This window comes from Phascolarctos cinereus, unplaced genomic scaffold (assembly GCF_003287225.1).
Source record: "Phascolarctos cinereus isolate Bilbo 61053 unplaced genomic scaffold, phaCin_HiC Scaffold_4;HRSCAF=312, whole genome shotgun sequence".
NCBI classification, from domain to species: Eukaryota; Metazoa; Chordata; class Mammalia; order Diprotodontia; family Phascolarctidae; genus Phascolarctos; species Phascolarctos cinereus.
In genome coordinates this window covers 322,066,671-322,082,675 of record NW_027555847.1, presented here as the reverse complement: position 1 = coordinate 322,082,675, position 16,005 = coordinate 322,066,671, and the positions used below count along the sequence as shown (strand labels likewise).

Below are 16,005 nucleotides of genomic sequence, written 5' to 3'. Positions count from 1 at the left end.
TCCCTCAGAAGAGAGAGAATTATGAAAATTTATTCCCAGTTGAATTCCTTTAGGATCTTAAGTGTTCCATAGTGAAGTAGAGATTAGTCTCCTTACCAGTTTTGAAAGTGGCTCTCTCACTTGGCAGGCTACATCCTGTGAAGTTGACAGCCATCACCCATACTTGATAACACCGGCCAGGTTCCAGATCTTCAAAAAGGCAATAGCTTTCCTTCACTGTAAGTCGGTATTCTTCCACCAAGTCTGGAGCAAACACAAACAGCGACTCTTAGATTACCTTATGTGGTCCATTGAAAGGCGCAGCCATCTGAAAGGTTGCTTGGTGCCTTTTCCCCCCCTAGTATTGGGGTTGATTAGCTTTTACCATATCCCTGTGATTTTTACCATTATATCATACATGAATGAAAAACAATAGCACTTTGGAAAAGAACAAGCAGGATGCTCATATCACATGTGAAATTTGTCAGGAAGAATATTCCATTAGTTAAGCTTTGCATACTACTTTCCACAATTAACTATAATAACTATTTCACTATCAAATGAACTTTAAAATTTCATTTTATTCATGTAAACATGCAAATAATTGACAGATCAGTTATTTCTTCCGTTCCTGCCCCACCCCTACCCACCCCCTCTATATATGGAAGCTCCCTCCTGGGACCTGCAACCTACCTAAGACTAAATAGAGTTATCTAAGACACATACAGGTTAAGTGATTTAGCCAGGGTCACACAACTAGTAAGTGTCAAAGTTGAGAATGAAATCCATTTCTTCCTCACTGCAAGCCCAGACAGCTACTCACTTTGTGGGGCTGCTTCTTTGCCCACTGCTTATATTGACTTAAATGGTAATAGTTTATTTCCCTAAAGATTGCTTTTAAAAAAGAAGGTAACTAACAATTCAGTACAGCATCACAAGAGATAAGGACAAGCCAGATTTTCTAAATTTACACTGTGGAAAGACAAACTTTCTCCTCTCAATTTCAACCAAGCAGACTAGCTAACAAGTTCAAATCTATTGCGATGGTGCTTTAAAGTATCAAACCTGGCTTTCTTTCACCAATTCAGAAATTATTAATTCTTTCAACCAAGGGCATTTGCAATTTATAGAAATGCTTAAGTGATAATGAAATGCTACAAGCTAATCGAAGTGACTTTGTTCTTCAGCTGTGACATTTCCCTTTTCCAAACAGCATAAAATGTCCTACCTTCTGAATATTAGGAGTAAACATTATTTTATACCATTCTGCAAATCTGTCCCTTTGGACCAAACTGATTATTTTTGCTGAAATTTTCTCCCTGCCTGACACAATTGATTCACCTTGTTAAATTAACCTGCATTTATTTCAATTATCCATCCTCATTACTCTTAAATGTCAGTTCTTCACAATTGCTCCAGTTAAGAAATTCAAATTATCCCTTTTAAATGGAACCAAGCATGTCTATAACATATAATATTAGGTACTGGATCCTTTTTCGTGGCTGTAATTAGCAATGGTTATTGGCAAGGTCCACTCAGCCTACAAGTTGTTGGCTGGTGTGTGTTGCTGTTGTGTGAGGGATACCACAAGATCCAGACTGCCAAAATATCTCTCCCACATTGCTCAATCCTGCCCTGTGCCTTAAATTCCCATTGGTGTCATTCATCAGCATTAAGATACTGTTCCCCCAAAACTCTTGTTAAAATATAGCCAAGATGGATAAATAATGAAACCCTTTTTTTCTGACATGGCCAATGCAGGAATTTGTTTTGCTTGACTATACATATTTGTTTGAAAGGTTTAGGGTTTCTTTTCTTTTTCCCCCAATGGGGTACAAGGAGAAAAGAGAAAAACAAATAAAATGTTATTAATTGAAAAAATGATTTAATTTACAATCTATCTATAATCCTTAGGTAAAATCTATTAATTTAAAATCTATCTAGAAGGGTAACATGATTAACATAAGATCACAGATTATAGATTTAGAGTCAGAAGGAACTTTGGAGGCATTGAGTCCAACCCCTTCATTTTATAGATAAAGAAAATGAGGCACAGAGAAATGAAGAGGCATGTCTACAGTCACCCAACTTGTAAATCCCTGAGGTGGGATTTGAAACTAGCTCTTTTGAACTACATATCCTGCATTTTGGGTCAAAACAGAAAACAAAGATTAATTCTCCAAAATTCGCCACCCCCCACCAGGAAGAGAGGAAAGCCCTGAAGGCCTGGGATATAAGGCAGGTAATTTTTGTTGAGGGAAAAAAGTGGGGAAAGAGGTATTCCCCAGATGCTCAGAGGTGAGATAGTATATGGTTGTTTGGTTGTTTTAGTCATGTGATGTGACTTTGGCCCCCTTCTGTCTGGCTATCAAATCCCTGCCTCTTACTCCCCTAAACTCTGCCATTCAGAACCACTGCTGCCTTAGGTAAAGATACTTATTTCTGTGCTACTTCCTTCTGTTTTTTTACTCATATCAAATTCATCTCTACAACTGCCCAGGACTTATCTGCCTCAACTTATCCCTCCCACCGTTTTTTGGCTGTCTTTGCATTGCCTTGCATATTCTGCATGTCGTAGTCACTTATTAAATGCTTGTTTCATTGGATTAAATGGGCCTTTTAGAATTTCCGTTCAATTGGTAACAAATCCTTATGCTCCCAGAATGGTACAATGGGAGAACATTGATTTTGAAGTTGGAAGAATTTAGTTCAATTTATGATTCTTATTGTTTCTACTTGTGTGATCTTATTACCAAGTCAATTAACCTCCTTGATCTTCAGATACCTTATCTGTAAAATGAGGGGATTGGAGTAGATGGCCTCTAGGTCCATTCTAGCTCTAAATCTTCAAACCTATGATCTCCAGCCATTAAATGACACTGAATTTCTCCTGAAAATGCCATAATATTAAGGATTTAGAACTGAAAGGAAACTTAGAGATCAATATCCTCATTTTTCAAATGAAGACTTGAGGCCCAGAGAGGCTAGTTAGCCTGCCCAAGGTCACATGGGTTTTAAATGGTAATCAACCAATAAGCATTTATTAAGTGCCTACCACAAGCTACTAAGTGCCTGCTAAGTACTTCCTTGCTAGGGATACAAATATAAACAATTCCTATTCTCAGGGAGTTTATATTCCAACCAAAGAGACAAGACATACATATATAACTATGTTGTATACAGAATAACTACAAATAAATACAGAGTAGAGAGGGGGGAGAGCGCTAGCTATTGGGAGGTCAGAAAAGGCTTCCTACAGAAGGTGGACCTTCAGCTGATTCTTGAAGGAAAAGAGTTTCAACGGGGCTGTGGAGAAGACGAGCACATTTTAGACATGGAAGACAAGTCAGTGCAAAGAAAGAGACAGAAGATGGAGTACTCTGTGTAAAACACAGAGAGAAGTTCAGTTTGGCTAAGCTGCAAAAAAATGGGAAGTGGGATAATGTCTAATGAAGCTGGAAAGATAGCATGGGAAAACTTTATTGCATTGTTTGAACCTAGCCTGTGTGGCTGAGAAACCAGTCTTATTGCTTATCGGATCAGATTTGTTTAATGCTTAACTCAAGACCTAGGTTATGTGAACATGGCTCTGTAATGATTGTACTAACCAATTAAATATGCTAGAGCTTTCCTTTTTCACAGAGGAACCAGACAGTGTAGTAGCACAACAACTAGTCAATCAGGAGGCCTTCTGAAGCCCAGGGGTGCTTGACATACTAATGACCCTTTGCAAAATAAACTTTAGATGAACTCAGAGATTTCAACAACTGCTGAAGCCAGTCTTGACCAACTCAGAGAAAAAAGCAAACATCTTGCTTTCAGACTTATCTAAAGAGCAGCAATCCTCCTGCTTCCTGACTTATTGTATTTACAGATATCTTCTCCCTAGACCCCAACTTCCCACCTGGCTTCCCAATTTATAGTGTTTCTCCCTTAACCCCCCTTAGCCATAAATACCTCAAATATGTATAAATACCTCACCCTTTCCCCACTCCCCTTTGAGCAGCTAAGAACTTTGTCTTTCTCTGCTCCAGCTTGCAAGCTTCTTCTCAGGCTATAAATGTGGTTATAATCTTTGTAAACCATGATCAGACTCTTGCTCATTCCAGGTCCCCCTTTTGGACCTAAGGTTTCTTCCATTTTAGCAGTTCACAGGGGTATTTATTTGAACAGTGACACTGACCAGAAACCCAGTCAGATCTGAAGATTGATGTAGGGACTGTGAGGAATTTTCTCCAGTTATAAATCTCAAGCAATCCACCTGTCTTATCTGGAAACTGCCTCAGTGCTGGCCAATCAGCTATTGTTTCCTTGTTCCTTTGTTTGAATCCTATGGAATGTATAACTTATACATACCAGGAGAAGTGTGTGTCATTTCCTCTGGGAAGGCTACCTTGATTTACCATCACACTCCCTGATTCCCTGCGATGAAAGTAATCTCTCCCAGGGTAAATTTTCTTAAAGTGCCTTGCCGTGATCTCTTCTTTGTCCTTATAGAAGTCTGTCTTTTATCATACTTAGCTAAGTAAAATGTCTGGTTCTTTCTCAACCCTCCACTAGATTATGAGGCTTTGAGGGTGAGGAGTACAATATTTTTCCATCTTTGTATTCCCAGAGTCTAGTACCATGCCTTACACCTTGTAGACATAAAAATATCTCTTGAATTGAATTACATATAATAAAACACCAAATATGAATAAAGGGAGGATACCAGACCACCTAGGTTCAAGGTCTGCTTCTGCTACTTATTTGCTGTGTGACTACGAGAAGGTCAATGAACAGTGCCCCAGACAATTCCCTGAGACATATCCACAAAATTATACGTGAATTGTAATTTTCATCCTTCACCGATAAAATTAGAGATTCGTTTCCTATCCATTCTGCCATAATGCTTCTTAGTAATGAAGTATGTTACAAATAATAATCCTACCATTTGCTTCACTGTCTTCTTGAGGCTCTTCCATGCAGTAGACCTGGAAAGAGTCAATGACATCCTCTTTCCTCACACTCCAGTACACCGTAATCGTTGTGCTCGTGGCAGAGTTAGGTTCCTGAGGTTCCAGTATGGGGGGCTGTGGTACTGGAATAAAAACAAAATTGGTCATTCCTAGTTTGAGGGCTATCAATCTTCTTTTCATAGTATGACATGTCCAAATGGATTCAATTTCCTGAAACATGAAGGTTTGAGCAGAGCATGCTGGGTAACTGGTGATTCACTAGAGTGAACCAATATGGTTTCAACAATCACCATGGAGACAAATGAGGCAATTTCAGGCCAAAGAGTTGATCCGTTTGCACTGTCTTCCAGGTGTTTGTGGGGAAATGGATTGCACATGGGTGAAAGATTGAAGTATTGCTGTTATATCTGCCATTTCAATTTTCTCTTTCCACAATGGTCATCCATACCTATGGTGACTCAGAAAAAACAGGAACTAAAATCTTGAAGCATAATTCACTTCTCCCCCCACAACTCTCTTTAAAGTATCTGATGCCACCTTAAAATAGTGGAATATCTAGTTTTGATTACTACCATGTTTTTCTTATGTGTCTTATTAGAGAAAAAAGAGCTGGTAATTGTGATTGTGTGTTGAATATGAATAGCATATTCAGCACCACAAAGCAATTTGTTCAATTTACCTGAAAAATTTAAGAGATTTTAAAATTTTTCTATCATTCACTTGACATAAAAATAATGAAGTGAGGGCAACAGGTTTTGTGGACAAAAAGATAATATGTTTTGACATTTGTTTGGTGGTTATTTCTTTCTGCCCTACATTGCCCTGAAGGGAAGCCTACTGAAATTTTTGTAAAAATAGTGAATTCAGTCTCATACAATGGGCCAACATGAATGGATTGCAACCTGGCACTGTTGGAGGGAGTACCCATTTTGATGAGATCATAAATACATCAATAACAGCAACACTGCAAGATGACCAATTTTGATAGACTTAGCTCTTCTCGGCAATGCAATGATCTAAGACTTCTCCAAAGGCCTCATGATGGAAAATGCTATCCACATCCAGAGAAAGAACTATGGAATCTGAATGTAGATTGAAGCATACTATTTTTCCTTTTTTTTTCATTCTTGTGGTTTTTCCCTTTGGTTCTAATTCTTCTTTGCAACATGACTAATGTGGAAATATGTTTAATATGATTGTACATGTATGGCCTATATCAGATTGCGCACCGTCTTGGGGAGAGGAGAGGAGAAGGAGCTGGAGAAAATTTAAAACCCGAAATCTTGTAAAGGTGAATGTTGAAAACTAAAAATAAATAAATAATTTTTAAAAAGATACAATGCCAGCAAATAAATGCAAAAAAAAAATATATCAAGATACTGAATTGTTTAGCTGGTTTGCAAGAGCCAATTGTTAAATTTTCACTGTGTGTACATAAACCTCAGAAATCAGGGCTTGATTTATTGTTTTGTTGATTGTCTATACTTAAATTATTAATAATGCAAATTAAATTTAAAAGTGTATTGCATACATTTCCCCCCAGGGAGCCCAGATGTTAACCATCTACCAGCATGTTCCTGTATTTCTCTAAAATGTAGCTCGAGCTCAGTAGAAGCATTGTTAAGAGGCTCTGGGAACGAAGTCATCACCAGAATAGAGGCCTGATGACTGCAGGCTAACAGCAGCAGTAGCAACAGCAGGTGGCTTTTGTAGTGTGCTTTAAGGTTTGTAAAAGTGCTTGATGTCCATTATTTCACTTGCGCCTCACAAATCCCCTGAGTATGTTCAAGTTTGGAGAAATCCAATTCAATTCAACTCATATTTCTACAAAGTCCTTCTTCCATACCTTATACGAGTGGAGACATGATGGGTGGCTGTGCCAGCTCATAGCACAAACTCCGGTAGGGTCTATTAGCTGTGTGATCCAGAGTTAACTTTAAGTTCTTAACGATTTAATACCTAACTCTCAGCCTCAGTTGCCTCATCTGCTAAATAGGGATAATAATAGCATCCACCTGACTGAGCTGTTTCTAGGACCAAATGAAATAACATATGTAAAGTACTTTGCAAACCTTATAGCTCTATATAAATGTTATTTGGAATAATGGTATAGTCCCCAGCAGAAAAGTAAGGGGGGTGGGGAAGGTAGGGGGAAGGGCAGATTTTGGAGGAAAGATAATTTTATTTTGGACCTATTGAGTTTGGGATGCCTATGGGGCATCCGGGTATCCTTCAATAGCCTTCAATATTTCTTTTCCTCCTTCTGCCCTTTTAATATGTGGATTCATGAAGACCTGAGTTCAAATGTGGCCTCAGACACTTAACTAGCTGTGCGACCTTGAGCAAGCCACTTAGCCTGTTTTCTTCAGTTTTCTCTTCTGTAAAATGAGGATAATACTAACACCTCTCTCCCAGGGTTGTTATGAAGATCAAATGAGATCATATTTGCGAAGTGCTTAACACAGTGTCTAGAACGTAATTAGTGCTCTATAATGGTTAGTTGCTGTTATTATTCATCTGAAAAATGAGGGTGTTGCTAAGAGATCTTTGAGATGACTCCTTCCAGCTCTAGCATCCTTTGACTCTAATTTTCTGACTTGTCCCACATAAGACCTCAGGATTCTGAGTACTATTTAGATGTAAATTTCTATAATGGTTTCTTTTGAAGTGAATCTTTAATAAACTACTGTCTTCTTGACAGTAGATAGGCAGCCTAGAGAACAATCTAGTGTTGACTAAGATTCTCCTGGCTATCCAGTGGATACTTCACTTGGATTGGGCATAGCATATAATCAATCCAGCAGAAAATAATGTATCTGCTTTAGTGGCTAAAATATCCTGATCCATCATTCCCATACTATCCCACCAGACATCTAGGGGCAGGGAATTGATATCATCTTTCCATTTCAATTTAGTGTCCCCTATAAAGCCAGCCTGGATCACTTACTTATACCAGGGGCATCATGCCAGAATGCACCTTCTAGAACTGAAACATTAAATCATTGAAGGGGTTTGAGCCAGGTACGGACAGCGCATCTGGATGAAACTTGGAAGTTTTTCACTTTTATCCTGATTACTTTATTAAAACGGAACCACATTTTACCAGTTACTAAGCTGAGACTTTTCCTACAGGGACAAAATTGGAAGAGGGGTGGGAGGAGGGGAAGAGGAGAAAAAAAAAAAGAAAAATCCAAACAGCTCTCATCTGAGCTGTTTGGGAGAGCTGTCTCATATCATAGGATGAATTATTTTTAACAAGGAGGGCTGAGTGCTGTTTTAGCATGCAGTGAATGGAACTCTGTAGCTTCACTGAAACACAGCAGCTTTGAGAAATCCAAATAACATTCATTGTCTTGTTTGTCAAAATAGCATGTAAAAAATATTTTGAAGAGCCTGCAGGATGTTGCTGACATCTGAGTGGGTGGCTGGCTGGCTACAGAAGATGATGCTGAGTTGTTAGTTCTTTAAACTAATCTGTTGTATTTGGAGAGAGAGAGAGAGAGAGAGAGAGAGAGAGAGAGAGAGAGAGAGAGAGAGAGAGAGAAGAGAGAGAGAGAGAGAGGAGAGAGAGAGAGAGAGGAGAGAGAGAGAGAGAGAGAGAGAGAGAGAGAGAGACAGAGAGAGAGAGAGAGACAGAGAGAGAGGAAAAGACCTGTAAAGAGAATCCGGTAGACAAATTTGAAAATATTTGGTTATTTTTCTCACTCTACCTACCTGCTGACATGAAGCAAATAAGCTCTAGAAGTATAGAGGGGGATGATTTTTAAAAAGGGAAAGACACTGGATGATTTTTATGCCAAATACTTTTTCCTACCCCTTTTATATTAGAGCAAATCAGCACAAGAGGGAAATATAGTTTGTTTGTTTTTTTAACCAAGTCTCCCTATCTTACCCAGACCGGAAATGTAGCAGCCAATCAGGGGCTTGATCCCCCTGTTGATTACTGCAGAATCTTTGACCTGCTGTGTTTCCAACCTGGCCAATTTGTCCCTCCTTAGACAGCCTAGTGAAGCCCTGCTCCCAGGGTCTCACTATATATCAATGTCAAACCTAGTGTAAACCCTGCTGCAGCTTGGAACTCCCAAGCTCAAGGATCCACCAGCCTCATCCTCCCTAGTATCAGGAGTTATGGGTGAGTGCCACCAGGTCTATGCTTGAAATAATAATAACGATAACAACATTTATGTAATATCTACTATTTGCCAAACACTGCACCAAGTGCTTTATAGACACCGTTTCACTTGAATCCACACAACTGCCCTGAAAGGTAGGTGCTATTATTATCCCCATTTTACAGATGATGAAACTAAGGCAAATAGACATTAAATGACTTGCCCAGGGTCACATAACTAGTAAGTATCTGAAGCCAGATTTGAACTTAGGTCTTCCTCACTCTAGGCTTGGTGCTCTCTCCACCATGCTATCTAGCTGCCTCTTGAAATGGCATGGTATTATTTATTGTGATTTCTTTCAGAATCTAACCATTTAATCTCACAACCATGAATTTTGTTCTCTGAGCATAGTTTTACTTTTAATCTCTTCATACATTCCAAAAGCTTTGCAAAACTTTCCCTTTTTAATCTAGGTACCATGTCAATGTTCTTACCTGCCACATGTTTTAACATCTGGTCACTTCTTGTTGAACTGTCGTCATAATGCTCAAAAAGTGAAAATGCCGTAGGAACGTTTTCTAGAGAAGCTGTGCTCTCCATTGCAGAAAGGAGCCTGTCCGGGAGAAGACATTCCTAGGTAAGTGAGGAAATTGTGTTCACAAGGTAACCAAAAAGGTGAAAGGAGAAATGCAGTTTTCTGCCCATAATGTGGGACCTTAAGGAGTCCAGAAAGGTCACAGACTCTTTCTAAATTTGAAAATTTATATTCGAAATCTATTTTAACCAGACTCTACATATTTGGTCTGATAGTTTTGTTGTATTTGCTTTTGAATCAAAATCCTTAAAACAGAAAGGATGCTGTCAAATAATTTGGCTTTGACATTTATACCTTGTAAGTTGTACAATCCATTATCAAAATCCCTCTTATGATTCCTGTGGTTAATTAGACCTATTAGTTTCCTCTCTTCATACGTTGTTTTCTAGAGCTTGACCTTTTCCTCCAATGCAGTGAAGATTCTAATGTCATCTTGTTAGAACCCCAAGAATCTGGGGGCCTCCTTGCTATTTTTATCTTCTGTCATCAGGCCTCTTACATGGGTCCTAGGGCATTTAAACAGGAAAATGTCTAAAAGAGATTCCTCTGCAGGCTCAATTACACATCCAGGGCCTTGGGAGGAGGTGGAGGTTCAGAGGAGATGTCCCATAGAGGTCAAAGTGTGACCAGTCATCTGGAGGGGATGAATGTAGGATGGGGAAGGGGAATGCTGTTGCCTGGCAACCAGTCACAGTTTTGCCTAAATAGTCTGCATATAAATACTTCATGTCTTTCTGAACACAGTCATACTTTGCCACCTTCACCATTAAATGTTGTTGTTGTTGTTTTTGTTGTTGTTATTGTTGAGTGGTTTCAGTTGTGTCCAACTCTTTGTGACTCCATTTGTAGGTTCTCTTGGCAAAGAGGCTAGAGTGGTTTGCCATTTCTTTCTCCAGCTCATTTTACAGACTGAGGCAAATAGCATTAAGTGACTTGCCCAGGGTCACACAGCTACTAATTTGAACTCAGGAAGATTAGTTTTCCTGTTTCCAAGTACATTGCTTTGTACACTTTGCCTCCTAGCTGCCCTTACCATTAAATACACCAATTAAATAAAGCTTCAACATTAATAACACTAGGAAACTGAATCATTAAATTCTAAATCTAACATCCTCTAACACCAAAAATTTATGGTTCTCCCTTCCTGTGAAGCTCTAGCTGCCTGTTCTCCCCAACCAAGAAGGAACTCCCCAATCATGGGCCCAGGGTGGTTGACACAATTCCTTATGGTGTAGGGTTCTCTCAGATTACTCTTTGGTATTATATTGCTAGGCAGCTAGGTGGCACAGTGGATAGAGTACTGGGCCTGGCCCTATCTTCCTGAGTTCAAATCTGGCCTCAGACACTAACTAGCTGTGGGACCTTGGGCAAGTCACTTAACCCAGGGATTTGCCTCAGTTTCTTCATCAGTAAAATGAGCTGGAAAAGGAAATGGCAAACTACTCTAGTATCTTTGCCAAGAGAACCCTAAATGGAGTCACAAAGCATCAGACGCAACCGAAACGATTGAACAAATAATATCGACTGTAATTGATGAAAGATGGCCATTGTTCTATCTTCCAAGGACTGTGCCAAAAAACCAGCTAAACCAAGGTCCAATTGACAATGAAGGTTTGAATGGGAATGGGAATCTCTCTCTCAGAACTAATATCTTCTTCAGAGAATGGAAATCAAATTATTCAATATGTATCAAATGCCTAGTGTGCTCAAGGTGCTCTGCTTGGAGCCATGAAATATATTTTCAACGTGTTTAGTGGGAAAGGTTCTAGAGAACCTGATTCTAAGGGAAGGTAAGAAGATGGACTTGAAGTCAGAGGACCAAGGTTCAAATCCTACTCCTGTCACTTATTACTTCTTGCAAGTCAATGAGTCTTCTTCCTCATCTGTAAAACAAGAGGGCTGGATGAAACGACCTCTAAGCCTCCCTCCTCACAGTTCCAAATCTATGCTGTAATAGAATCCTTGTAATATTTTCTTATCATGACCTTCAAGCACTGAGTACAACACCCTGCGTACAATGAGCAAGACCAACAACTACTGCTGTATCAATGGCAAACTTTTCACGTGCCTAAACATGAAAACTAAAGCTATAGTCAATGTTTGCATTTTCCACTTTACCCTGATGCTATTACCCCCTCAAAACTGTCAGACATAGAAGTGTAAGGGCTCATATTTATAAGTAGAACATAGAATGATTTGGACGACCATTTTTTACATGACTTCAATTCACAAGAACAAAATTAGAAATAGATTCATGCCCTGAACAGAGCAGCATTTTCTAAGCAAATGTGTTTTTCAAGATATGCAAATTTTGAGGCTGAATAACTTGACAGCAGCCTTGTAGCTTAAGAATTTTTTTTAATGTAGGAAAAATCATTTAACATACAAGAAATGAACTGCCTTCAGAGGCAGCTGAGAGAGAGAGAAGAGAAGAGAAGAGAAGAGAAGAGAAGAGAAGAGAAGAGAAGAGAAGAGAAGAGAAGAGAAGAGAAGAGAAGAGAAGAGAAGAGAAGGGAACAGCCCAACAAGGTAAAAAGCACTGGAGGTAATTAGCACTTATTATTAAAGAGAATGGCATTAACTTAGAGCCACAGGAAGTTCTGAGGACATGAAAGGTTTCTTTTTTGCAAAGCAATCAAGTTTCATCATTTTCTTGACAATGTTGGGGTTTTTTTAAGGGCTCTATTTAATTGTTCACATCTCTTTACCAAATTTCAGAACTTTTCTGTTTTCAGAGAAGTAGGCCCTCCCGGGTCTGTTCTTTCATTCACAGACATGCATATTTCCTGAGTCCAATTCAATTGTCAGTGGAACAAGCAAATTAAAACCACTAAAATGGCACACAGGTTAAGCCAAGTTTAAGCAGAAACTCAAATCAGCTAATTGCACTTGGTAGTATGTGAAGCATGGTTCGAAAATTAGTGTGCTGATTTTTAGAAGCACAAAAACTGTCAAATTTTTAGTGTTAAAAAAGTTTATCTAATTAAACATACATACACACAACTCAAATAAAGATCTTGATGTTTTATCAATGCCATTTGCATTAAATGAGCAAATAATTCCATGTAAGTAAGCAAATCCTTATCCATGTATAAATTGATTTGGTCCTCAGAGAACTGAAAATGAATATCAGCGAAGGAAATGGGGAAGTATGGGATGGGTCTGAGGAAACCCCGATATATAACTACTATGAGGAACTTCAATGATGGACAGGAAGAAATGATGTCATCAGGGAACTGTATGATACAAAAAGAAGGTGGACTGGTCATGTGGAGAGAGCAGGGGATTATGGTTAGCCTGAGTGCTCGCTCCACTGATATCCTTACTATGTCCACTGAAAACAAAATTAAATAGTTCAGTTTAAAACTGATGAAACATCTCCTAATTCTTCCAAGAAAATATCACACTATGGGGCAGCTAGGTGGCGCAGTGGATACAGCACCGGCCCTGGATTCTGGAGGACCTGAGTTCAAATGCGGCCTCAGACACATAACACTTACTAGCTGTGTGACCCTGGGCAAGTCACTTAACCCCATTGCCTAGCCAAAAAAAAAGAAAGAAAGAAAATATCACACCATGATATTTCATTTCTTTATGATTAAATTAGAACTCTAACTTGTACTTATTTTTTCCATATAATAACACATCACAGATAATTTTCTTGTTTTTTCCTTTACATTAAATCACAATTTGATCTGCATGCCATCTCAAGTAATAAATTATTTCAACAGAAAAAAAAAGAAAAAATATGGTTCAGTGAGTAGAAAATATTTCAGATCTTAGAGAGTTGCCTGAAATCTTTTTTTTGTTGTTCTCCAGTCATTTCAGTCATGTCCAACTTTTTGTGATCCCATTTGGGGTTTTCTTGCAGAGACACAGGAGTGGTTTGACACATCCTTCTTCAGCTCATTTTACAGATGTAAAAAAAAATCATTTCCTAGCTATGTGACCCTGGGCAAGTCACTTAACCCTATTTGCCTCAGTTTCCTCATCTATAAAATGAACTGGAGAAAGAAATGAGAAACCACTGCAGTATCTTTGCCAAGAAAACCCCAGATGGGGCCATAAGAGTTGGACATGACTGAACAAAAACAAAAATAATTCTAAGCACCTTCAAAATTATTTTTGTGCACTAACAAAAAGCAGCATCAGTTCAGAACAGATTTGTATATAAAGGGCACTCCAAAGCAAACAGTTGAAAATGCTATATTATGATTGCTGTTATCCAAACGCACACAATGCATCCTCAAAGCTGTCAATGGGCTTCCAAAAGTTCAGCCACTAAGGGAGACTATCTGGTAGCTTGTTAAATCAATGGCCTTTATTCTGCCAGCACATTTTCTATGAAGCTTTCAAGGATTAATAGAGCATCCAACCATGCTATGTTCCATAGCCACTAAGATGTGCCAACGCCATGTTTCATATACCTGTCATTGATTTCTTTAAATGACTGGTGGAGGAAAAGAGAAGCCAGTTAATACCACAAAGCAGGTAACAGTAACCTCAAGATTGTGCATCCTTTTAAACAACCCTCCCATGATTCCACAAAAGCTGTTTCTCTCTTGATAGATTCACCTAAGGCAACAAAAGAAACCATGTGGATTGTGGACAGGAGCCTTAGACATCATTCAGGCTCTGTTGTTGTTTCAAAGTGAGTCCTGGAAATTTGCTTTGTTTCAGCTTACCCATTAAGGAAATGGGATAGATAGAGGCTTATATATACAATGGGCTTTTCAGTTACTGAAGCAATAGGAATGATTAAAATTTGCTCTGCTTAGAGTTATTGCTGAGAAGGAAATACTCTCATTGAAGGAAGCAGATTAGATTATTTCAGACAAGGAAGTACTTTGTACTTTGTAAATGTTATATATGGCTTCACAAGAAGAATGAGAACCATGCTTTTCCCCCAACCCTCCCTCTTACCTCAAGATTAAGGTTAAAGCAGTTGCTAGATTTTAGTTCTTCTTTTAGGTTGTAGATGTCTATCTAATTTACATCATGGCTACCATCTGCATTTATTGGCTGTACCCCCAGAGGCAAATAAAGAGAGATCAACATTCCTCCCTTCTGCCTTTATCCACAGTTATGCGTTACTGGACATTACAGGAAGCATGGAGGACTTTAGGAAGTAATGCCACCTCCAACAAAAGGTGGCACTTCCCTACCCCCTGCCCAAAAGCAAAGTGTGCGTTCATAGCAGTCCTAGAACATTTTAGTGACCCCCACTACAGGAAATCATCTCCACTGATTACTTGCTCTTGACTCCAGGGTCAATCCAGCAGCTGATTTTATGGAATGCCTTAGGGATGGGAAACTTAAGGATGGGTCTGAGTGGCCCCCAAATCACTCCTTACCACAAAGTCAACCTTAACTTTTTGGACTAAGATATGAAGTGGTCTGTTCAAATGAAAACATATCATGCCATTGTCACCTATTAACATCTTCGGATGAGTCAGCCTATCAGCTTGGGTTTGGTCACCTCATGACCCCTGAAGGAAGGGGGAGCAAAGGAGAAAACAGTTTGGATTGAAGGGAGGGCACAGTCAAGTGAGAGAGGGTCACTTGAGACCGGAGACCAAATGAAGAAAGGGATACTATAGACAAGGAAGATCTAGGCCTGATTTTAGACCTGGAGGCTGAACTCTCTTTCCTTTTTAGGTTGAAAGGAATATATAGGTCTCCCAGTATGATAAATGTTAGGGGAGTCTAGAATTGTTGGAAGTTGCTAGAATTAAATCAATGCACAAGTTAAAATGAAAAAGATGATGAATCCTCTTCTGAGTAACTGCAGGGGGTATGTATGGAAAGGAAAGTGAGATTTATTTTTATTAGCAGGAGGGCCAAGGTCCTCATGAGCAGTGAAGTGATTGGCACTGCTATAATCTGTGCTTACGGTCAGGAAAACAGTCTCGTCGAGTTCTTCTGCCTCCTTGACAATTGTCTCCAGAGTCTCCTTGGCAGTGTCCATACTCTGTAGGAAGTTCACCATCTGCTCATGTAGGTATTCCATTTTTCTCTTCTTCACCTCCTCAAAGCTCTGTGCCTTCTCATCATACTGGGCCAGCACCTTTTTCATCATTTCTTCATTCTGCTCTTCAAGCCGTTTCTCATTTTTGCTACAGTTTTCCTGGAAAACACATACTTTTAAAACCAGTGTGAATCCAAAAAAATACAATTATATTGTTGAGATGTGATTCTTTTTGGAGGCATCTGGATTAAATTACTTGCCTGGGGTCACACAGCTAATAAGTGTCCAAGGCGGGATTTGAACTTCAGGGCTGGTGCTCTATCACTGTGCCACCTAGCTAACCCAGATGTGATTCCTCTTAAAAGCATAGCTCTCTCAAGTAAACTTGAAGGA

General features: G+C 39.1%; 1 protein-coding gene across 1 annotated transcript in view; it reads right to left on the bottom strand.

Moving 5' to 3' along the window:
* The window catches only part of CMYA5 (cardiomyopathy associated 5), a 116,955-nt gene that overhangs the window by 47,221 nt on the left and 53,729 nt on the right, over positions 1-16,005 (bottom strand). The window contains exons 4-8 of the mRNA XM_020998454.2: positions 15,538-15,771; positions 14,072-14,094; positions 9,544-9,662; positions 4,910-5,059; positions 97-243 (exon numbers count right to left, since the gene is read on the bottom strand). Coding sequence (XP_020854113.1) covers positions 97-243; positions 4,910-5,059; positions 9,544-9,662; positions 14,072-14,094; positions 15,538-15,771 — 673 coding nt within the window. The remainder of the gene's footprint in view (positions 1-96; positions 244-4,909; positions 5,060-9,543; positions 9,663-14,071; positions 14,095-15,537; positions 15,772-16,005) is intronic.